This window comes from Ostrinia nubilalis, chromosome 2, assembly GCF_963855985.1.
Source record: "Ostrinia nubilalis chromosome 2, ilOstNubi1.1, whole genome shotgun sequence".
In the NCBI taxonomy this organism is placed as follows: Eukaryota; Metazoa; Arthropoda; class Insecta; order Lepidoptera; family Crambidae; genus Ostrinia; species Ostrinia nubilalis.
The window spans coordinates 1,033,054-1,055,818 of NC_087089.1; the positions used below are offsets into that span (position 1 = coordinate 1,033,054).

Sequence of the window (22,765 nt, forward strand, 5' to 3'; positions counted from 1 at the left end):
TCTACTATTATTGAATGTGACATTTAGTATGTGTAGCCAAACGCACATGTCGTGATCATATCCGTTCCCTTAAATTATTTTTAATCTGTTAACTTGTCCTTGGTCATCCTACTCTCTAGTCTGTGCTATTGTCTATTTTGTCTATGCTTGTTTGTTTACATGTCAAACATGTCAAAGTCAACAAAAAATTCAGCATTTCAGGAAATTCTACGAAAAAATTAATTTTAATTCGTGAATAAAGAATTAAATGTCGAAGAAAAGACATTTTGAGTTGTAAGTTAAGACAAAGAAACAATATACAATAAGATATCTGATTGCTTTATTCAACTATTTTATTTTTAGCGTAATGGCTGAGGATAATACTGGAACTCGTCTCGTATCATACGAGCAAGTGAAAACTCTAGTCGATTTCATGGGGCAGAATATTCAGTTTGCTACAGGCAGTCTACGCACGCTGGAAGCTCGCCAAACATCAAAAAAACTTTGGGCCGAGCTGACAAAAATGTTGAATGATTGTAGATTGGGCACTAAAAAAACAGCTGATGGATGGAGTAAGGTTTGTTTGCTATAGAAAGTTTAAAATAATTTAATTAGTATCTCATTAATTTACATTAAAAGGTATAGAACAAAACTTATCATAAATTTTATTTGATTGCAGTACTGGAGTGACTTTAAAAATAAGTTAAAAAATAAAGTAAGAACACTAAATAGGCAAAAGCCTGGATTTGCATTGGATAAAACAATTACACCACTTACAAAACTGGAAAGGAAAGCACTTGTCATCTTAGCACCACATTTTGAGAAGATGCTGTCCAGGACGGAGGCATTTGTGGATAAATCTGTAAGTTTATGTCTTTCAACATGTTAATTCTCTTGAAATATATTTTTTACTACTTTGGGAGCCAGGGCTTCAATACATAAAAGCTATTGTATTTTTAATTTAATTTAAACCCAACAATTTGTATAAAGGTTCCCTTTAAGTATTCTAGGTATGTTTGTGCTCATTTATATCTTAATATGTTTTCAGGCAGATATTCCACCAGAAGTAAAACTTGAGACATTCCAAGAAAACAATGAATACTGTAAAGATCAAATGGAGAACTCTAATGACAGGTTATCAGGCAAGTTAAGAATAAGGCTATTTAAAACTGCAGAAATAATGACTCTTTAAATTGTCCAAAAAAGTCAAAACTTAGCTGTTTACCTGTGTGTAATATTTTACCAATGAGGGTTTTCACATATGAAAAATCCGCCTGATGGCAATACGTAGACGCAAGGTCCAAATGCTGCATGATTGGTTATTTTTGACATGACATTGACAGATATGTCAAAATCCACCAATCACGCAGCAGTCAGACCCCACATCCACGTCCCGCCATCTAGTGGATCTCTCATACACGAAAACCCTCATTAATTTAACTTTATTTTATTTTTCTGTACAGGTGTAGACAGAGAAAGTGAAGATAGTGCCCAGTCCAGTAATGAGGATTATATGGATGACACAGATTTGAACTCAAACGACCCTTTAGTGCACAGTAAGTAAGCAATTATTATGTTTTGATAAACAGTCCCACTGTTAGTTAAATACAGTCTAAGGGTTGTTAAAAAAAAACACGTTACGACGATACATCATTTTCATTGTGCGACGTCGTATCGGGAAAATATACGACGATACCGAATCATGTCAAGTACGGCACATGAATCGGTGTCGTCGTCGTGTCAATATTAACTGGCGTGTCGTCGTCGTGTCGTGCGTTGTGTTACGTTGCAATATCGTGCCGTAGATTTCCACAATACGATGTTATGCATGTTATAATGCCGCATGGTAGGACGACACGACGTCGCATCATGTTTATGTGTAAGAGGCAAGAGCTAACCTGGCTCATAGGCGACTAGAAAAATAAAATTAATAACTCGTTTTTTAATGCTACACCTGTGTTAACGTTAAGGTGATCTTCAAATACGCGTAATAGCAATCATTTACAATAGCCGTTGGTTACATTTATTTAATTACAACACCGTAAATTATTCTTTTTTACTTTGTATTTTTCAGATCTCTATCCCAAATGGTTAATAGAAGTTGAAAAGAAACGTGCCGACGCCGAGCTACTACGGGCGACAGCGGAAGAGAATCGAGCCAAAGCGTCGGCCAAGAGCGCTGAAGCAGCCCTAATCCAGGCCGAAGCCCTGAAGAGGCTTGCCGAGGCAGCTGTGGCGCAGGCCAATGCTATCGCGCAGATCGCAGCGGTCTTGGAAAGTAGGGCGCACACGGATGACGTGTTGTCTGTCTCGTCAAGCGCTTCGAGTTCAATGCCGGGCTACAGAATACCAAATTAATGCATGTGCAATGTTATTATTCTCACATCCCTAGCGCCGGGTGTGGTGCGGGCAGCGGGGCGCTCGCGCTAACCGAGTCCACCGCACCGATATCGATCTCAGCATTGGCTTCATAGAGTAACTTGTCTATATGAGACTTGTACCGAACCGATCACACGCGCGGAGACTGTCGCAAAACCGCCATTTTGTCGCGACGCGCCACCTGTATACTAGACACTTCCTTTGGATTATTTACCAGACCTATCCCCAGCAAATACAATCGGATAATGCTGTAATGAGAAAGAATATTCACCAAAGGCAAACTAAAACAACGGCGCCATGTGCAATGTACTTTATTGAGATTCATTCAAGTTACAATACATTTTTAAATATTGTTCAACTTTCATGGTGTTAAACACTCAATTGTCGTTATTTCAGTAAGTTACAAGCAAATGGAATGTACATATCTTTTTTTTAGACACCGATTAGACACTAGTTTTCTGAGTATTATATGCTTAATATTGAATAAATTGTTGATTATACAGTAAGTATGTTTTATTTTTTATTAATTCAAGTAGATAATCAAAACGTATGCAAAACCATTACGACCACTTCGCAATTTTCCAGAATTTTTCAAGAATATTAGTAATTAGTTTGTGCAACACAAAATCCGTTAACCCCTCGTAAAACGTCACACAGTTTTGAAGCAGACATAGTCGTATCACCTCAGTCTGCTCACCCACACAAAACGACGTCGAAAATTGCAGAAGGTGGTAATTTTGGTCTTGTACCAGTCTGAGAGCTGACATGCAGAATTAGGATATGATACTCGTATAATCGACGGATATAATCTAGTCAGTAGTACATATAAGTAACTTACAAATCTATCTGATTATATTCAGAAATAAACTCACTATAAAATAAAACTAATACAGATTTCCAACAAAAATGTATATAATACTTATCACCAAATGTGGATTCAAGGATCCAAAATTTTCGAAAAGGTAAATTTTATTTACCAAATTTAGAAATTCGTCGCCCCAGTCAATCCAGTTGGACCACCCAGTAGGCCTACAATTTTACGGAATGATAAACTGCACACAGAAAACTACTTGGGTATTTATAAAACCACATGTAAAGCAAGTTTGTGAATTTCTCTCAAACATTTATCATTGAAAAAGCGGCACTCAAAAAAAGGCAATAATAAAAATCAAGAAACATAAATGTGACGTTATGATGATTGTGATTGAAATAAGCTCAAATCATAATAAAATGATGTACACACTGGCAAGAAAAGTGCACTGATACTGCCACATACATTCTAGGGTATCCTGACCCTTTGGTAGAGAAAAAAAATAAGAAAATGAGCTGCAGCATTTCTGCACTCACGAACATGCATGTTTTTTTATTCTAAGATTCAACGCAGAGTGGCCAAAACTGGATAGAACATAAATGCAAAACAACAAAGATAAATGAAAATCGCTAATTGCAAAGTTTGCATTTCTGCCCTAACTTATTTTGTGTGGACAATAAATAGGTACTTTAAAATAACTAGAGGTTACAAAACTGGCACAATAAACCCAAAAAGTGATTTTTTTGGTTTTTTCTTCTGCATATGCTTACAGCAGCATTCCAGCAGTTCCTCTTGCTTGACTTAATCATCGTAGTCATCACGCTGAAACAAGAATAACCAAAATATTAAACTCTATGGCTACAATGTACAAAAAATGAATAAGCTAAATGCTGTGACGGTGTGTAATATACATATATTTTGCAACTAAACTGATTGGTGTGAGGAGCTGTTGATCAGTTTAAAAAAAGTAAAGGTATTGTATGCTACAATTTTTTTGATAACAACATATTTTTATAAATAGAATGATAATTGAACTAACCAGGTCATTGTACTCCAAGACGTGCCTCTTGATGGCTGAGCCGTCCACCCAGGTGATGAAGTCCTCCAGAGCCCTGTTCACCAGGAAGGACGGGTCCGTCACCAGCTCGGTGCCCACCCGTACATGCCCCTGCTCGATGAACTTGGTGGCTTCAATCAAGTTCTCGGCCATGCTATCTGGAATTTAATGAAATGTCATGGATTAGTAAAATAAAATACCATGTTGTGACATGGATATTCTATTCTATACAAGGCTTTATTAATCTATGATACAAGGCTATAATAATCCTGTCGCTCAAGTCAGTATTTCGCTCTAAAAGGTGTAAATACGCAAATGCAGACAATGAGGGCTATCGTTTTAGCGCTCACCAGTTATCGCCACTGTAGAGTAAGGTCCTGTCACTTGCTAGTAGCGAAGACAGTGGCACCAACTGGTGAGCGCGAAAGTGGTAGGAGGACTATCGCATTTGCACTCATCAAGATGGCGCCACTGTAGAGTAAGGTCCTGTCAATCGCCAGGGGTGCCAACTGTTAAGTATAAAAACGATAGCCCTCATAATGTGTAATTGAAGGTAAAAAAATGATGATATTGAATGATAACTTACTTCGAACCATCACCACGGGCAGCCGCCGGCGGCAGAACGCGCTCGCCGTCACATTCGCCGCCAGGATCAGGTCCCAACGAGTCGGGATCAGCCCCATTTGGTAAAGTTTCTCCAACAGCCGAGCGCTGCATTCAATCCTGAAGTCGCTACAGGCGTCCACCGATATGATCTTCTCGACCAGGGCCCTGATGTCTCTAGACAGTTTGTTGTATCTAAACAGACATTAAAATTCATTTATTAAACATTTAACTTGTTGAAATGTGCAAATGCGCAGGTGCATAAGAAAAATCAATACTCACTTCGTGTAATCTTCCCGTTTCTGAATGTGATACTTTTTCATGATTTTCACCTCATGCAAGTTATTATCCACCTTCCATGATATGAAATCAACCTTCTTGAGCAGTTTCTCCTCATGAAATTTCAATTTCCGCACCATTTTTCAATACTTCAACGTATGTTTTGGTAAAACACGTGCAATTTTTATGTTTGCAACAGAGGCGAACAGCAGCAAGTAGAATGCATGCTAGTTCGTCTTTCTTAGTACGTATCAAATCGAGGCTCGCAAGCGCCATCTATCCGCCTGACCCCGTACTTTTTTGACCTTAAAATGCGTTTACGTTTATAAAAATATTAATTTGTTATACAATGTTTTATTATTAAAAGTTATTTAATTGAAATAGAACTCTATAAAATATTTTATAGTCTCTTAAAACTTTATAATCAAGAAAAATTAAAATTGGTTTTAAAAAGTCTTGAATCGTGTGAACGCTTCCATAATATGTCGGTTAACCACTTGAACGTCAAATCTGACATTCTAATTTGAAAACTTGATCGTTGCTGTTGCGCGCTCCGTTTTCTTATTGGATTTCTTTCTCTTTGTATTCGCGATCCTTGATAGTAAAACGTTGAGTCGAGCTAATGCTCCTCCGTTCTAACTTCAGGTCTTGTGTGTGTTGAGAAAGTGACTGAGATAGTGACTCTGTTATACCTACGTGTCGTGTTGAGATAGTGACTCTGAGAAAGTGAACTTTTACTTTTGTTTATGTGCTTGTGTGACCACAACCATGCCTCAGAAGATCTGCTGTGTTTCTTCATGCAAATCATCACTTCAAAATGGTTAGTAAATAAATACTTGTAACAGTAATAAATGGTTACCTACAAATAACCAACCTTATGCTTTAGCTGCCAAGTGCCATAAAAATTTATTACTTTAATAAAACTTGTACCTACCTACTATTCAATCTCATCTTAATCTGATGATGTAGAATGAATAGGTATCTAAATAAAGTACAACTAAAGTCTTAACTTAATCTTAGTTAAACTCAAATTCAAAATCTTTATTGCATAACTCTAATCTCATAATCAAATATCTGGCCGGATTATTTGTATGAAATTTTGTGAATTTGAGCACCAGAATTAATTAGAGAAGAAGAGGTTCTTATTATCTTTCAAGATACCATGCTCATTTGAACCAGAATGAAGTAAATTATAAAAGTTTCTTTTCAGGTGCACCACAACCAACTTCTAAAAGGCCTCCGCCCATGACAATGGATGACCAGCAAGCAGCAAGCAAGCAGCCAAGCACAAGGACTCACAGTGGTGTTATTAGAAGTAAGGAAAATATATTTTTTTTTTTTTTATACATAATAATGTGGTTATATTAAACTAACTCTTACCATTTCTTAATTTTAGGCCATATGTTCAAGAACCAATTTGAACAAGATCTATATAAAGCAGTCGCCAAAACACAAGCGGAACTCAGACGATGCAAAAAAGCAAAAGCGGGATTAATACAGAAGTTACAAATAGCCAAGAAATTGACCCGTTCCAAAGCTTATCAATATGTTACAAAAGACTTGTCACCAGCAGCAAAAACATTTTTTGATATGCAAATAAGACAATCTACAAAACACCCCAAAGGACATCGTTTCACATTAGATGAAAAGATATTGGCATTATCATTATATAAACCTAGTCCAAAGGCATATCGCTTGCTGAGCCAAATATGTGTTCTGCCGAAAAAAACTACCTTGAACAAATTAATGACGAAAACATATTTAATGCCTGGGATAAATGATATTATCTTTAATAATTTAAAGAAAAGGGTAGAAAAAATGCCTAGTAAGCATAGATATTGCTCTATAATATTTGACGAAATGGCCATTGCTGCCCATGTTGCATTTGATAAACATACCGATAAAATAAAAGGTTTTGAGGACGACGGATTCGAACGCGAAAGAAAATTTGCTGATCACGTGTTGGTATTTATGGTCAGAGGAGTATTCAAAAAATTTAAGCAGCCTGTCGCTTATAGCTTTTGTACTGGATCCACAAAAACGGAGAAGCTCAAAAGGCAATTAAAAACAGTAATTGAAAACGTTTTAGCAACCGGACTCAAAGTCATTTCGACAACGTGCGACCAGGGATCCACTAATATGGCTGCCATAAATTCACTAATAAATGACACCAAAGGTCATTATATAAGGCAGAATCAAGAATTTAAAGGGGGGTTTTTTGAAATCAACGAACACAAAATTTACCCACTATACGACCCCCCTCATCTTTTAAAAGGAATAAGAAACAATCTGATTACAAAAAATTTGGAATTTACTCTGAATGGGAAAAAGCGCACGGCAAAATGGGCCCATTTAGAAGCTCTATACAAAAAGGGCCCAAGCTATAAAGGCATGCGCTTAATTCCTAAACTTACCGCGCGCCATGTAATTCCTAATTTAATACCTAAAATGAAGGTTAAATACTGCACGGAACTTTTTAGTAAAACTGTCAGCGTTGCCATGGGATTTACAGCAGGTAAACATTTATTTGTACTTGCCTTTTATGCCAGTCATCATAGTCACGAATATTATAATTTATAACTTAGTTTCTACTGCAAGAGTTTCATGTCATCTGCTTGGAAATATTCCATGATTTCATAATGTCTAGATTCGTTTTTAACTGACTTTAACATAAGGATTTAATTTTACAAAAATGCATTGAATACATTGGACTTGACTACAATTAATTTGATTAACGAATTAATAAATTAAAATTAATTTGGTGCACGACACTATCTGGACTACCTTATAATAATTTTATTTAAAACAAGTATGTAAATATATTTTATACTTGTATGTAACTATATAATGTGTTTGTTTATAGGAACTGGCAGAATCCCAAAAGAAGCTCAAGATACTGCAGAAATTTTATTATTTTTCGACAATTTGTTCGATTCCGTAAACGGTAGTTACAACAGAATTGAAAAGGGTAAAGTTTACCGATCTGCGGTCTCGCCAAAGTCACCACATCATAAGTTGTGGTATAAAAGTCTACCAATATTAAAATCCATGCAATTTGTTGGTGGAGCACGCTCAGGGGTGGTTCCATCTTTAAGAAGTTGGATTAAAACTATAGAAGCATTCCAGCAAATAACAAAAAAATTACATTCCATTGGGCTCAAATCTTTACTGCTGCGCAATTTCAATCAAGACCCTTTAGAAAATTTTTTTGGTGCAATAAGGGCTCATGGGCATCGAAATATAATGCCTACAGTGCCGGCATTTGAGGCTTCTTATAAAGCGCTTTTAATAAATAATATGGTGTCGCCTAAATCAATTGGGGCTAATTGCGAAAGTGATGATGGCTATTGTTTACAAAATCTCAAATACCTTTTTTATGAAAACATTGTTAAAACTAAAAATATAATAATAAATTTTGATCACATAAACATGGATCTAACCAACATTGATAATTTAATAAAAAGCCAAAATCCGTTAAACATCGAAAAATGCGCAGCAGCTGCTTATTGTAGTGGTTGGGTTATTAAAACAATTTATAAAAATATTGGTTATTGTGAAATGTGTAAAAGTGATTTAGAAGGGGATGGTGAAGAAATCTATTCAAAATTTATAACTATGAAAAAATATTCAGAAAAATGCAATCTTCACTATCCCAATAAACATTTGCTGGAATGCCTATTGCATATAGAAGAAATCACATTGTTAATTTTATCAACACAGTGTGAATCGGATCAAATATCCGAATATATAAAATTGGTAACCACTTCTCTTGTAACATTAAATTTTGTGACATGCGAAAGTCATAAAGAAAAAGTTAAAGAACTTATAATATGTAAAGGAATTTCCTTGATGATAAATGACTGGTGTAAAGAAATAAATAATATATTAAATGGTAAAAATATAGTTTTTGATGAAAATTGTCCTATGAAAATGTTAGCGCACAGATATTTTGTATCACATAAAAGTAAAAATAAAAGTTTTAAATGATTTACATATTTGTTTTTTATTTCTTTTACCTTGTTTAGCAATTGGTTATGTGCAGTTTTATTTTGGTAGATTTTTTTTTCCAAATTAATGCACTGTTGCATTGTTTTGGAAAAAAATCTACCAAAATAAAACTGCGCCTCAAAATAATATTTGGAATAATACCTGGATACGAACCATGAACGACGAAAGCACCGTGTTACAAGCAGAAGCGAGTACGGAGCTTGAGAACTAGATGGCGCCTCTTTCTATCAAAACCTTGAGACGGCTATCTATACGTAGTACTTATTCTTATCTATGGTAGAATGCAAGGTAGCTCGCTGTCCAAAGTAGCTCGCTGTCGCTAGCTCGCTCGCGCACAAATGTCGCGCAGCTCAGCCAGCAGAGAAAATCAATACTTTTGATAACGTTCAGGAATTTTACATTTTTATAGAAAAAATTAAAACAAGCATTTATTTTAATTTTATTGAATTTCTGTTTGATTGTATTGTTTTCTGCTTACAAGAAGTCTTCATTAAATATTATTTAATAATTTTAGGAACTTCCAAAACACTATTACGTTGTAGTTACTTTTTAATGCAACGGATATGAAATCCACAATATTAACTAATAATAACTTTGGTAAAGTTTCCGAACGACACGTATGTGTCAAAAACGTGATCGATCGATTGTGTTGAATTTTGCATCGCTTGTTTTCAAATTTTCTTGTAGGTAAATCTCTCTCTCTTACTTGCGAAAACTGAAGTTGTGAAAAACGTTGAATACTATCAAGTGTTGAAACAATGGATCCCAATTGTCATAAAGCTATTCCCATTGACTACTCTGAATATTTGGAGAAGCTTGCGAAAATAGATGCTCTGCAAAAAATCACAGATAGCTTGGATATGTCTCTCGCAGAATCGGAGAGAGCCATGATGGAACTTCAGGATATGTTCGAGTACATCCCTGAGGCGGAGACCCGCCGTGAGCAGCCAGGTGCGGCTGCCGGCGCTAACGACGTGAAACAAGAGGACGTGTCTAACTTTTTGGATGCTGCTGCGCCAAAGCTGTTAATGGCGGACATGCCGGAGAGTAACGCCGAGGAAGTTGATGTAGATGATGTGATACAGAGCATGAGAGGCTATGCTGAGGAGCTCCGAAATAATTTCGTGCTGCCCGAACTGGAAGCAATCCAGGCGCGCGAAGGGACGCCAGAGTTGGACTTAACTCAGTATGCAACTGCTCTGGATCAGCTGTGCAGGCGGCTGACTCGCATGAAACTCAGCCAGCGCCAGAACCAAAGAAACCCAGATCTTGATCGCAAATTGGAGGAGTTGTGCAGGGAGGTGGAAAAGTTTTGTCAGGTATTATTTGTTAATTTCCAAGTTAAACATGGCTTGCAATAAGTATTTGAATTAAATTGAAATGTATTTTCTTATTTTGCAGTTGGTGGAATTACGAACGTATGTCAGTGAGGCCAACAGGTCGCACGTTACAGTCCAGAGCAACAGCACTCAGCACTATGACAACATCATAAACAGGCTGCTCTCTGGAATCAATGAAGTGGCATATTTCCTTCAAAATAAAAATTAATTCTCATGGATGTAAAGGATCACAATGATAACTGAAATGTAGAACATTTTTCTCCCTAAAGATTGTTGTGGTCACAGATCTTATAATCTTGTCAAAGCTGCAGCAGCACTGCTCCATGTAAGAGTATTGTAACCAACTCTTTGTAATCCTTAGTGTAGATGGAGCATGTAATGGCTATTTGAATGTGATATGATTATTATGTCTACTATAACCAGTGCTTTCTCTGTGTTGTACGCTATAAAAGTACAATTAAAAATTCCCAAAAATTAATATATTTTGTTATTGAGAAGGGACATTTTCGAACACATCCATTTATTTGGTGAATAATAGATGACATGTGTGATTGTGAAGTTAAAAGTGTAGGACTGTAGGAGTTTAAAAGGACATTGTCAGAAACCGCCTAAAAAACCGCCCAAAAACATTAACCCATCATAATTATTTTCTATTTTTTTTAATACATTAAGCACCCTTTCATTCTAATGGACACTTAAGCATTGAAAAATTAAATAAATAAGTCTTTTAACGTTTATTCTATAATACTATTACAACTTCCGGACGTTTTGGTGCGTGGCATGGTCTAAAACCTATCAAGTTCCATAATTTTTGCCGATAAAATCTGTACGAGGCATTACCGTACTTTATTGCTGGGAGTCCATGTATAGTGATGTTCCTGCGGCCATCATAGACAATAAAATATCGATTTTGAAAATAAAATAAATCGATTAAACTGCTTTGAAGACTAGATTTGCGTTAAAAGCTAAAAAGATATTGACAGTTTGACACTATTACAAGAAGATATCTAAAGTGTCCAACTGGTCGAAGGTCGTAAATAAAATAAAAATAATTAGGACCATAAACTGATATTCATGGTATCATAACTGTAAAAGTGTCAGAATCCGATGTTGAATCCAATGCCAGTTGAAGTGTGAGAAACATATATATTTTTTTTTTATGTGACAGGAGGCAAATGAGCAGACGGATCACCTGATATCAACCTAGTATAGTTGCCAGTCTCTCATAATCTATGCCAATGAGGGTTTTCGCGATTGAAAAATCCGCCAGATGGCAATACGTAGACGTGAGGTCCAAATGCTGCATGATTGGTTATTTTTGACATGACACCAATCATGCAGCATTTGGACCTCGCGTCTACGTATTGCCATCTCGCGGATTTTTCAATCGCGAAAACCCTCATTCATAGCACATGTATAATAATAGACCAAATGAACTTTTATAGATTGTGAAAGAGAAGATAAAGATTTTATTATTTTATTAAAATCTTGCCACGAGGTAGTTTTTCAGTAGAAACCAGGATTGGATAATCGCTACAGGCAAGTATCAGAACATTTTATAAATATTTTTAATCGATTATATCCATGTGAATCGTTTTAATAAATTGTCATTTTACTTTTTCAATTAAAACTTTTTCAATCCCTAGTCTTGTCAAACTGTCATAATGTCAACAAATTATAAATGTCACGTCAGTTGACTCAATTTCAGTCTTCTGTGCGTTTATTGTATTTTTATTTCAATGAAATAGTGCTAAAGGGTTAGTACTAAAACTGAAAGCCTTTTTTCAGAAAGAAAACCAATGTGGTGCCCTTATTATTCATGCTGTTTGAAAGTTACAAGTCAGTGATACAGAGTTGCCGACATTATAACTCCGTAGTGATACCATACCAAAGAAGAAGTTTTCCTAAACACTTGTGTTGTTTTTATACAGGGTGGCCAAAACAGTGAGGTCTAAAAGAAAAATTTAGATTCCTTACATCGAGGTGTACCTAAATCACCCCCATGTATGTAATACGATTGTGCATCGTTTAGGAGATAGAGTTAATTTTGTGATATTTTCAAATTTTGTGACCTAGTAGGCTTTAAACATTTTTATCTTTTTTTTGGGTTGACTTTTTTCAGATTTCTTTTTTTCGACAGATTTGTTATTAATTGCAGATGTTTGAAAAAAATAATCACCTTCCTATCTTTGATTCAAGATACAAAAGTTTTGCTAGAAACATTAAAATTATGCTTTTATCAGAACACTATCAAATTTTCAACTTAAAAGTTTAAGTAAAAAAAAGAACTTCCATAGGTCCAAAACCATTTTAAAAACTGCGCCGTTTCCTGAACATTCATAATAATACAAAAAAACATGTACTTAATGGGCCACTATTTCCTGTAATCGGTCCACTAAAGTGGTAAGTCGGAGTTTCCGTTACATGTTTTTGACTTTCTTAGAGTGAATTGATATTGGGAATCCTCTAAGTTTACATTACGTAGAACAGATTTAGAGCAGTAACTGGACAGAACATGTTTTTATTCTCAACGAGGAAGCTCTTGCCTTCATCACACCTGGCGGAAACTGATGATTAGGCTGAAGGTGGAAGGGAACTTCAACTACAGAGGAACTATGGCTTCCTATCTACAAATGCCGGAATACAGTAATGCTATTAACATTATTTTTATAGTGACAGACTTAGGAAAATAGAGTTGCTAGCCAGGCAGACTTAGATCAAACCCTACCACCAACCAAACCGAGCAGAAAATTTCACCTCCACTGGGAATCAAACCCGGGACCTCTGAAGCTTACCTCTTACCACTTGAAGACAGAGGCAGTTGTTACATTTTACTATTATCCTCGAAATACCTACTACAGTGAGAAGAAGAAGGAGGGATATTTGGTTTATGTTCATTAAAACTTACTTAAAATAACAATGTGTTCCGGAATTTGGAGGTAGGAAGCCATAGTTCCTTAGTAGTTGAAGTTCCCTTCCAACTTCAGCCTAATCATCAGTTTCCGCCAGGTGTGATGAAGGGCAAGAGCTTCCTCGTTGAGAATAAAAACATGTTCTGTCCAGTTACTGCTCTAAATCTGTTCTACGTAATGTAAACTTAGAGGATTCCCAATATTAATTCACTCTAATAAAGTCAAAAACATGTAACGGAATCTCCGACTTACCACTTTAGTGGACCGATTACAGGAAATAGTGGCCCATTAAGTACATGTTTTTTTTGTATTATTATGAATGTTCAGGAAACGGCGCAGTTTTTAAAATGGTTTTGGACCTATGGAAGTTCTTTTTTTTACTTAAACTTTTAAGTTGAAAATTTCATAGTGTTCTGATAAAAGCATAATTTTAATGTTTCTAGCAAAACTTTTGTATCTTGAATCAAAGATAGGAAGGTGATTATTTTTTTCAAACATCTGCAATTAATAACAAATCTGTCGAAAAAAAGAAATCTGAAAAAAGTCAACCCAAAAAAAAGATAAAAATGTTTAAAGCCTACTAGGTCATAAAATTTTAAAATATCACAAAATTAACTCTATCTCCTAAACTAAGCACAATCGTATTATATACATGGGGGTGATTTAGGTACACCTTGATGTAAGGAATCTAAATTTTTCTTTTAGACCTCACTGTTTTGGCCACCCTGTATGTGATCGAATAAAAAGGATTAATTCTACTGCTCAAATGGAATAACTTATCCCAAGAGACCGAATATAAAAAAAACCTCTCCATAGAAATTATCACCATCACGAGGATGTGAATTTTTTTGAGAATTTGATATTGGTCCTGTAAGAAAAGTAGTTGTATTTCAGTAGTAGAATCAACCCTTCTTGTTTCATCAGCAAGAGTAACTATAAAAACGCCCTGTAGGTAGGTATTATTAAGCTGAAGAGTTTGTTTAGTGTCAAAGACTGTCACACAGTGTAACTTAAATTGGCATATTATGATAATGAACATAAAAACTTAAATAAATATTTATGTTAATATTTTTTCTATTTATTTATTTTCCCAAAGCTTCACAGTGACAGCTGAAACAGCAATACTGTTAACAAAACAGTAAAACTAAACTTGGAACAAACTGTTACAAATATGAGGGGTTTAATATTTTACAAATTAAAATAAAACCGCATGTTGCTTTACTTTCTCGTATAGGTAATAAATGTAATTAATGGCTAGATTATTAATGTTACTTTGTTACCCTCAATAGTGAGGAAATCTTATAAAATGGTAACCCTGATTTTTATTGTCATTCAAGTGCTCTTTCTTCGCATAGGCTTCTGTGATTTGGCCAAGGGCCACACACATTGCGATAACATTATGCGACATTGATTTGACAGCAGCGGAGTGAAGTCTTGCGACTATGCAAAATGATACCCTGTAATCGTAGCGCATACAGACATAGACTGGGCGGGGCACATAGCTCGTAGAGCTGATGGCCGCTGGGGCAGGAAAGTTCTTGAGTGGCGACCACGAGCCGAAAGACGTAGCGTGGGCAGGCCTCCCACTAGGTGGACCGACGATCTGGTGAAGGTCGCGGGAGGTGCCTGTATGCGAGCGGTGCAGGATCGGTCTTCGTGGAAATCCTTGGGGGAGGCCTTTGTCCAGCAGTGGACGTCTTTTCGGCTGAAACGAACGAACGAACGATACGTATTACCACTATTTACCAGACATTACTATTTATTGCATACTCGCCGGATTACACGTAGGAGCACGCGCGTAACAGCTTCGGCCTTGCATTATTATAAGATCTTGTTCCGCCCTTTTACGAACTTCCTCCGTGAGGATATCCCCGCCGAATTCTATGATGAACCTATCAAAAGTCATATTCTGCAATGTCAACCCACCACAAGGTGGACCGACGACCTGATAAAGGTAGCGGGAAGGCGCTGGATGCAGGCCGCTACCAACCGTGCGATGTGGAAGTCATTGGGGGAGGCCTATGTTCAGTAGTGGACGTCCTGTGGCTGAAATGATGATGATGATGAAGAAATGAATGAAAATGACAAATCTTCGCACGTGTATAATACCGTGCCAAAGTAATCATATAATTTTGGCACCTTAATAACTATTGCCGTTTTTGTTGTAAAGATCATGCAGCGCTACTTGCGGATATTATTGGAAAGAAAACTATGTGGGCTCTAGATCTGAAGCCGCTTTAACGAACACGAAGTGCTCATACAATGCGGCGTATTTTCTTCCAGTCTTTAGTCAGGACTTTAGTCGAATTAAAACCCCGGTTGAACGTGATATAGCCGCACTAGAATACGATGCTTTTTTGCATAATCGCAAGACTTCGTTCCGGTGTCGACCGAATGTTATCATGATGTATGTGGCCCAGGGGTTACCGTAGCCGCTAAGGTTTGAAACTTCTTGCTTAAAATATTGTAGTCTTTGGCATAGACTACGATGGTAGTCATGGAGATAGGAGTTTGTTATCTCGTGTCAGATGTAAATGGTGAAAAGAAAACTCATGATTCGTGGTATTTTTATGTAATATGTAGGTATTTTATAAAAGTGGAACCCCGAGTGATCTCCAAAACCCATTCTATTATTATATACGATTCGGCTTCGATATCTATAATACAATAGGAGTTTATTTCATGTGTCAGATGACAAGGGTGGAAACAACCTACGATTCATGTTGTTTATTTACGTGCAATATGTGGTCATATTGTAAAAGTGGAATGCCGAGTTGTATTTCTAAAACTTGTTCTATTATTTTATACTATTTGGCTGCGACTCGGCGTGACGACAATACAAAACATTTTTCGCGAATCGGTGTTCATACATTCACACAATACATTAGACGCCATGTTGTCATAAACGACATATTATAAAATCGCTGTGATTTAATATTCTTAATCATTAATTTTATGGCAAGTGTCCATCAGGAATCATTGTTCTTACACACAGAATCGTATTATTTCGCTTTCGGGTAGTAATATGTCAAAATTGTTGGTTCTTTAGGCGAACAATGTATGGAGAACGAACATTGTCCTTTGTCTCTATAATCTCCAGTATGAATAAGTCAGTCTGTCAAATGAATAATCAAGTATACCATAAGTATATGTACTCTAGTAGTGAATAATGAATAAAGTATGCTAACCACTCACTTCTTTTATTGAATGTCCTTGCATAGTAGTTTAGTCAACTAGTAGGATAGGTCAGATGTTAGTAGTTTTCAAGAAAATGAAACATTTAATCAAAATATTTATTTAAAAAATTCATTAGAGGTATATAAAAAAAATTAAACTAATGAAATTAAATATGAATTACGTATAATAATAGTGAAAGTCGATTGGTGCATTTCATTAAAGTCAAATAGTCTTATCTCCAACCTCGGTCTCAGTCGCTTTGATGAAGTTTAATCCTTTTACTTCCCTGGCTAGGTTCTAGGTATTCAGGGTCATCTAGTTTAACATCCTCATCCTTGGATGGCCTCTCATCAGCCTCCAATACTTTGTAATGAACGCCGTGTAACACTTTTCCATTGAGAGTTCTCATAGCCTCCTGGGCTGCTCTAATACTAGCATATTTCACAAATCCAAATGTTTTGTTAGGAAAAGTGCACACATCAATGAGATCTCCAAAACGGCAGAATATATCCCGTAAAACGGATAACGAAGGTGGATATGGTTTACAAACAATAAAGCATCTCTGAGCTACCCGGTGCATTGTGCCGACCGTCGGCTGTGGAGGCGGCAGACACACGTTGCCATAAGTCTCAGACTCTGAGGTGTGCACTTTTTGGTCAATTTTACCAGTTGTAGCTGCTTTTATCAAAGATGAAGTTTGAGCTATAGCATCAGCTAACTGAAGCAAGTTGGGATTACCAGCATCTAATGAATTTTTAAAACTGTTTACTATGTTTGCCAGGTTACTAGCTACTTTATTGAGGGGGTTATCGTCTGGCTTAATTGTAACAATCTCGCCAGATGGAAATTCATAATTGTTTATTCTTTCTAATGCATATGCCGCTGCCTTCTCGCTGTCGTACGTGACAACAGCTTTACAGATCCCGTTGTAAGTATCTGCAGTGTACTGGCACTGCTGCATTCCTGGCACGATGTTGAAGAGCCTCTCAATGCTTTTTTGAGACACTTGAGGGCTACAGGTAGCTATTATAGTATTATAATTACAAAGTAGTGAATTTGTTGTAAGGTTAAGGCTATCTTTTAGCAAATTATCATTAAAACTATCATTCATACTATAGTTACTACCTAAAGAACTCTCATTATGTTGCATACAACTCATATCAAGACTGGGTCTCATACGTTTCAACTCATCTTTTGGTGTGGCAAAGACAGGTTTGTATTTAGAATCACACTCTTCATAAGCTTTTGCCGCATCATAAAAATTGGAGTAATGGACGTAAGCAAAGCCTTTACAAACACCAGTAGCTTTATCTTTTTGCAAATGGACTGAATTGACACGGCCAAATTTTGAGAAGTGATCTATTATTTCACTTTCTGATATATCTTTATGGACTTTGATAAACAATCTTTTGTATCTCTCCTCATTGTTAGTGCCTGGGTCACTTCTGTTAAGAGCGATCATAACTTTGACAGGTTTCTGATTGGCCTGCAGTGGTTTCAAGTGTAGCTCCTGAATAGCAGCTGCTGCAGATGATGTTTTCGTAAACTTGATGTAAGCTACACCTTTAGGCTCCCCAGAGTTACGGTCCCTCGGAATATGTAAGTCTTCTATGGTACCAAATTGCTCGAAAGATTGTTGCAGGTCTTCCTCTCGAGTTTGCTTACCGCATACTACAAAAATTCTAGAATAAGGCGGTTTTTCTTCCTTGCGGTCTTCAGAACGATTCGAGTAATTATTATACATCTTTTCAGTAAGCAGTAATACCTTTGTAGTTTGTAATACGTTGGTTGTCTCGTCCAGTCAAGCGAGTCAGTTCAGTAAACGTACACACGTCGTTTTCGTCACATAAGTCGATAGGTTCATACAAATTTGTAGGGTACAACTTAAATTACTTTTCATAAAACTGTGAAAAAGTAGGGTAATTCATATAAACCCAAAATAAATTAAAATAAATCATCAATATTTCCAACAAGCGATCATTCCCTTTTTGACAATTAATGTACTATAACTTGACATTAATGACATTGTCATATCTAGTCATAGACAAAGCAAAAAAAAATTCAAGTGATGTAGTATTACCGGTTTTGGAAATATGTTGAGCTCACTGTGAAGTTTGTGTTTTTTTTAGTGTTGGTAATATTTCCATCATTACTGACTGTCAATACTGTCATTAATGTCATTCGATTGACATCAGGTTATCCCCAATTAATGTGTGTTTATTTATTCGGTGTTTTTATTTTAATTCGTACTACGCACTTGTAATTAGCATAAGAATGTGATTTTCAAGGAAAAAGTTGTCTATTTTCTGCTGTTTATATTGATAATATCTTTATTTTAGATACATTTATCTCTCAGCTTGTGGTCGCTCAATTTTTGTAAACAGTAGATTAGACAATGTTTAGCAACACCGATAGCTTTTCGTTTTATCCTCGGCAAAGATTCTTCAGAAATGGCGAGTTTGAAGTCGAATTAAATGACTTGTTCAATAAGAAATTTCAGTTTCGGTTCAATAGCAGTTGGAAGTTACCAGACAAAGAGCTTTGGTTCTCGGCTCCTCCGTGGAAAGTGCAAGAGCTTGATATACTCAAAAACCGATTGAATTTCCATAAGAGTCAACTGAATGATTTCAACATTGAAGAATGGAGCAGCCACACGCGGCGCCGAAACCCAGCAGGGGAAGTGGGGTGGAAAATCAGATGTCTTATCAACCCTGAATTTCTTACACAAGCATGGACTAAGTTCTATGAATGTGCATCAACCTACAGTGTAGTTCCCAGACAGGCTATGTCTGAGGGAAAAATGGTTTCTTTACACCTTTGTGAGGCTCCTGGTGCATTTATAACTTCCTTAAATCATTACATGAAGTTAAATTATCCCAATATTGATGTAAGCTGATTTTGTATGTGACATAAGTACTGTCTAATATCTATTCTTCCTTATATTGGTAATATATTTGTGTTACTTTTGCTTTCCAGTGGAAGTGGGTGGCAAATACACTGAACCCGTACTATGAGGGCAACTCACCATCAAACATGATTAGTGACGACAGATTCATGTTTCACACTCTAAACAACTGGGACTTTGGTGTAGATAATACAGGGAATTTAATGGACTGGGAAAATTCTCAAGCCATTGTGAAGAAGGCCAAATCATTGGGAAAGGTAAACTCAAAGTTTACTTTTTATTTTAATACTTCACACTCTTATTGACTCAAGTGGATCAGTAATAATTCTAATTTTATTTGTGTAATGCTTTACCCAACCAGACAAAACCATTATTAATTTATTTCTAGGTTCTGTTAGTCACAGCAGATGGATCCATTGATTGCATGCAGAGGCCTGATGCCCAAGAAGAGGTCACATCCCCCCTCCATTATTGTGAGATAATAACTGCTCTTCAAGCCTTGAGTCCAGGTAAACTCTTCTTAAAAAATTTATAGTGAGGGCTTATCTATCTGGTCTACTTTCTAAGATACCCATACTATTATTTTTATTATATTTACTTCTTGCAACTGTGTTAATATTTAATTTGTTTTTTTTTTCAGGTGGTACATTTATATTTAAACTGTTCACAATGTTTGAGCATTCAACTGTGAGCCTGCTCTACTTGATTAACCACTTGTTTGGTGAAGTGAACATCTACAAGCCCGTTACCTCGCGCCAGGGGAATTCTGAAGTTTATGCTGTTTGTTTGAATTACAAAGGCTTTGCTAGCTTAGAGATGTACGTACCAATGCTTAAATCAGCGTATGGTACAGAGATTTACGGCAGTCACTCGTTGTTTCCACTTGATGCAATACCAGAAAGTTTTTTGAAGCAAATTGAAGAGTGTGCCTGCTATTTCTGTTCAATTCAGTGTCAGGTCATAAATGACAACTTACAGGCCTATCTTATGCAGAAGAATATTGCTTTGCACAGAGATATGAAACAAATAAGAACAATTGTCGCCACAGAATTTATTTGGCAGTATGGTTTGAAGCCTTTGGAATATGAATCAGAAATACTGAAAGGTATTTTACATGAAGAAAACAAGGTTAACATGAATCCTAGATATCATCGTGGATCGTACACTGAAAGGCAATTGTATACTAAATTGTCCTTGAAAGAAAAATCAAAAAATTTAAATGCCTTTTTACAGGCTGAAATTTTAACTAATCCTCTAATATTGATAAATGAACCAGTGAAATGGCTGACATTTTACGATAAAGATATTAATCTAAAATTGACTTTTACGTATGGCTTACCATTGCAGAAAATAAACAGCTCAAAGTTTATATTTGTGCCAATATTCAGACTGTACCAGCAGATTTTAGCGGAAGGTGAATTTAAAGAAATTATATTTACTAAAGGTGTAAAGAGCACTGAACAAAACTTAAAAAGTTTAAACATTAAAATACACCAAGTGTTGTGTTTGCCAGAGTTTGACTTATCCGAAAGTTATGGTGTTTTCGAAAAGAAATGTTTCCTAACTATTTACAACATGATGAAGTTACTGACTGTTGGGCAAACACTTCTCATACAAAACTTCAATCTTCTAACACATTTCAATGTGAGTTTTGTGTATATTATTTCGAAAAAATGTTTCGAAAGAACTGGATTTACATCTAGCAACAGCATCATTTTGTGTAATCTTCAGAACAAGGCAGCATTCGAATACTTGGATCAAATACAAAGCGAATGTGAGAAGTTGCAGAATGAAGACAAAAGGGATGTATTGAATTCTTTGCCTGTTCAAACTACTAATGTAGGAGAGTTTTTCAACAATATTGTATTTTATAATAACACATTTTACAGGAACAAATGTACAGATTTTTTGTCTACCATAGAGCAAACTATTTAAAGCCTAATTAATTAGGTTATTTATTGGATAAAATGTATTGTATTTTGCATTTAAATAGATGACGAGAGTTATTTTTATTAACAACTTTTACTATTAGTAAATTCTGATTGTCTGTTAAATATCGAGATTCCAATAATCTTCAATAAATGTTGTAGATGATGAAATACATGTGACTTAACCATGCATGTTCATTTTATTGATTCTTTAAAAAAATATTCCCAGTCAGACCCATTCCGGTTTATTCCCGTTGTCTCCAATGCCCCACCGTAGTTGTTAGGGGAATTCCGTATCCATAAACAAAAAACATTCCGCGGATGACCTGCGGGCCTAAAAAGGCCAAATCACGCAACATTGCTAAAAGGAATTCATTTCCAGAATTCATAGCTATTGTGTCATACTTAAACACTCATAGCACGGTAATAATATCATACAGTATTGTAACTTCATATAAACGGACGAAACGCGAGCTTTCCTTCGAAATTCAAATCTCGGTATGCGCTCGACATGCAAAAGTCGGAGGTGTCGCGATTGTGCCACAGTAATAAACGGACGATGTGTTGTTTTTTAAACAGTGTGTTTTTTTTATAAAAATAATTACAAGTACCTATTTATACAGGGTGTTAGGTAAATGGGTTTATAAGCCAACACTAGCCCATGTTAACATTTATGCATGTAAATGGTATGCTGAATTAGTCAGTGATATCATTTTATTTATTTTTAATTTTCATACAAAATAAAATTTATAAAATCTGATTTGTACGAAAATTAAAATTATTAAAATGATGATAACAATTTTCTGACTTCACCATACCATTTATATGCACATGTTAATATGGGCTAGTGTCCGCTTATAAACCCATTTACCTAACACCCTGTATAATAATCAAGCATATTGTACGCCTCAGTCGAGGCGCATACATTTTACAGTCGCTACTTTTTTACTAAATCTTAACACAAATATATTTTTTTAATTAAATGTACTAATGACAAGACGACATGCATTTTTATCCTATTTCATTCACATAGTATTTTGTAAAAAATTACCATCACAAAATACATTCACAAAACTAGATAGAAATTCTAAGTAGGCAGATGTAATGAAAATAGGGTTGCGGCGGCGCGGCTGTTGACATTTATTTAAAAAATATGGCCGAGTTGGAATACTGTATTATACCGTGCTCATAGCACACAAAACTTGTACCCGGTTTTTACCCGACGATTACGATTTACGCCAGAAGGAGGGTTATATTTTATAGTAAGTACTTAAACGTGTAAGTAATGTATACCTACATTATTTAAATTTATTATCTTGCACCTAGATTAAGCTACATTATCTTATCGCAATTTCTACAAATAGGCAAGTACAAGTCTTAAATTTAT

General features: G+C 35.9%; 5 protein-coding genes and 1 long non-coding RNA gene across 7 annotated transcripts; 4 read left to right on the plus strand and 2 right to left on the minus strand.

Moving 5' to 3' along the window:
* Positions 1-159: 159 nt before the first annotated feature.
* Positions 160-2,561, plus strand: LOC135079236 (uncharacterized). 2 transcript variants are annotated; one of them, XM_063973830.1, is made up of 6 exons: positions 160-273; positions 343-556; positions 659-841; positions 1,028-1,121; positions 1,443-1,535; positions 2,054-2,561. In XM_063973830.1, the coding sequence occupies exons 1-6, from the start codon at positions 248-250 to the stop codon at positions 2,335-2,337; spliced, it is 894 nt and encodes a 297-aa protein (XP_063829900.1). In that variant the 5' UTR covers positions 160-247; the 3' UTR covers positions 2,338-2,561. The 2 variants fall into 2 exon arrangements, with proteins under 2 accessions (XP_063829900.1, XP_063829908.1); XM_063973838.1 differs by lacking the exon at positions 160-273 and having other exon boundaries at positions 459-551.
* Positions 2,562-2,653: 92 nt separating this feature from the next.
* LOC135079250 (U3 small nucleolar ribonucleoprotein protein IMP3) lies at positions 2,654-5,337 on the minus strand. The gene is made up of 4 exons (XM_063973847.1): positions 5,112-5,337; positions 4,813-5,024; positions 4,209-4,384; positions 2,654-3,991 (listed from the first exon to the last, which is right to left on the minus strand). Exons 1-4 carry the CDS (start codon positions 5,246-5,248, stop codon positions 3,971-3,973), a joined length of 546 nt encoding a protein of 181 aa, XP_063829917.1. The 5' UTR covers positions 5,249-5,337; the 3' UTR covers positions 2,654-3,970.
* A 987-nt stretch (positions 5,338-6,324) lies between these two features.
* Positions 6,325-8,465, plus strand: LOC135085886 (uncharacterized). Its single transcript, XR_010260236.1, has 3 exons — positions 6,325-6,423; positions 6,505-7,623; positions 7,972-8,465. It is a non-coding gene; the product is annotated as an uncharacterized LOC135085886 (long non-coding RNA).
* Positions 8,466-9,741: 1,276 nt separating this feature from the next.
* On the plus strand, positions 9,742-10,934 carry LOC135079301 (uncharacterized). Its single transcript, XM_063973930.1, has 2 exons — positions 9,742-10,435; positions 10,518-10,934. The coding sequence occupies exons 1-2, from the start codon at positions 9,875-9,877 to the stop codon at positions 10,662-10,664; spliced, it is 708 nt and encodes a 235-aa protein (XP_063830000.1). The 5' UTR covers positions 9,742-9,874; the 3' UTR covers positions 10,665-10,934.
* Positions 10,935-16,795: 5,861 nt separating this feature from the next.
* LOC135077969 (RNA-binding protein 45-like) lies at positions 16,796-17,506 on the minus strand. Its single transcript, XM_063972512.1, has one exon. The coding sequence runs from the start codon at positions 17,504-17,506 to the stop codon at positions 16,796-16,798; it is 711 nt and encodes a 236-aa protein (XP_063828582.1).
* Positions 17,507-18,730: 1,224 nt separating this feature from the next.
* On the plus strand, positions 18,731-21,568 carry LOC135079309 (cap-specific mRNA (nucleoside-2'-O-)-methyltransferase 2). Its single transcript, XM_063973942.1, has 4 exons — positions 18,731-19,432; positions 19,522-19,707; positions 19,839-19,959; positions 20,091-21,568. The coding sequence occupies exons 1-4, from the start codon at positions 18,941-18,943 to the stop codon at positions 21,383-21,385; spliced, it is 2,094 nt and encodes a 697-aa protein (XP_063830012.1). The 5' UTR covers positions 18,731-18,940; the 3' UTR covers positions 21,386-21,568.
* Positions 21,569-22,765: the final 1,197 nt, after the last annotated feature.

Coding starts and splice junctions, on each gene's coding strand:
- LOC135079236 (XM_063973830.1), top strand. CDS start 248: ATGTCGAAGAAAAGACATTTTGAGTT. Junction 274..342: donor AAGAAAAGACATTTTGAGTT/GTAAGTTAAGAC, acceptor TTTTATTTTTAG/CGTAATGGCTGAGGATAATA. Junction 557..658: donor CAGCTGATGGATGGAGTAAG/GTTTGTTTGCTA, acceptor ATTTGATTGCAG/TACTGGAGTGACTTTAAAAA.
- LOC135079250 (XM_063973847.1), bottom strand. CDS start 5,248: ATGGTGCGGAAATTGAAATTTCATGAGGAGAAACTGCTCAAGAAGGTT. Junction 5,025..5,111: donor AAACGGGAAGATTACACGAA/GTGAGTATTGAT, acceptor ATGTCTGTTTAG/ATACAACAAACTGTCTAGAG. Junction 4,385..4,812: donor GCCCGTGGTGATGGTTCGAA/GTAAGTTATCAT, acceptor ATTAAATTCCAG/ATAGCATGGCCGAGAACTTG.
- LOC135079301 (XM_063973930.1), top strand. CDS start 9,875: ATGGATCCCAATTGTCATAAAGCTATTCCCATTGACTACTCTGAATAT. Junction 10,436..10,517: donor AGGTGGAAAAGTTTTGTCAG/GTATTATTTGTT, acceptor CTTATTTTGCAG/TTGGTGGAATTACGAACGTA.
- LOC135077969 (XM_063972512.1), bottom strand. CDS start 17,506: ATGCAGCAGTGCCAGTACACTGCAGATACTTACAACGGGATCTGTAAA.
- LOC135079309 (XM_063973942.1), top strand. CDS start 18,941: ATGTTTAGCAACACCGATAGCTTTTCGTTTTATCCTCGGCAAAGATTC. Junction 19,433..19,521: donor TAAATTATCCCAATATTGAT/GTAAGCTGATTT, acceptor TTTGCTTTCCAG/TGGAAGTGGGTGGCAAATAC. Junction 19,960..20,090: donor TCTTCAAGCCTTGAGTCCAG/GTAAACTCTTCT, acceptor TTTTTTTTTCAG/GTGGTACATTTATATTTAAA.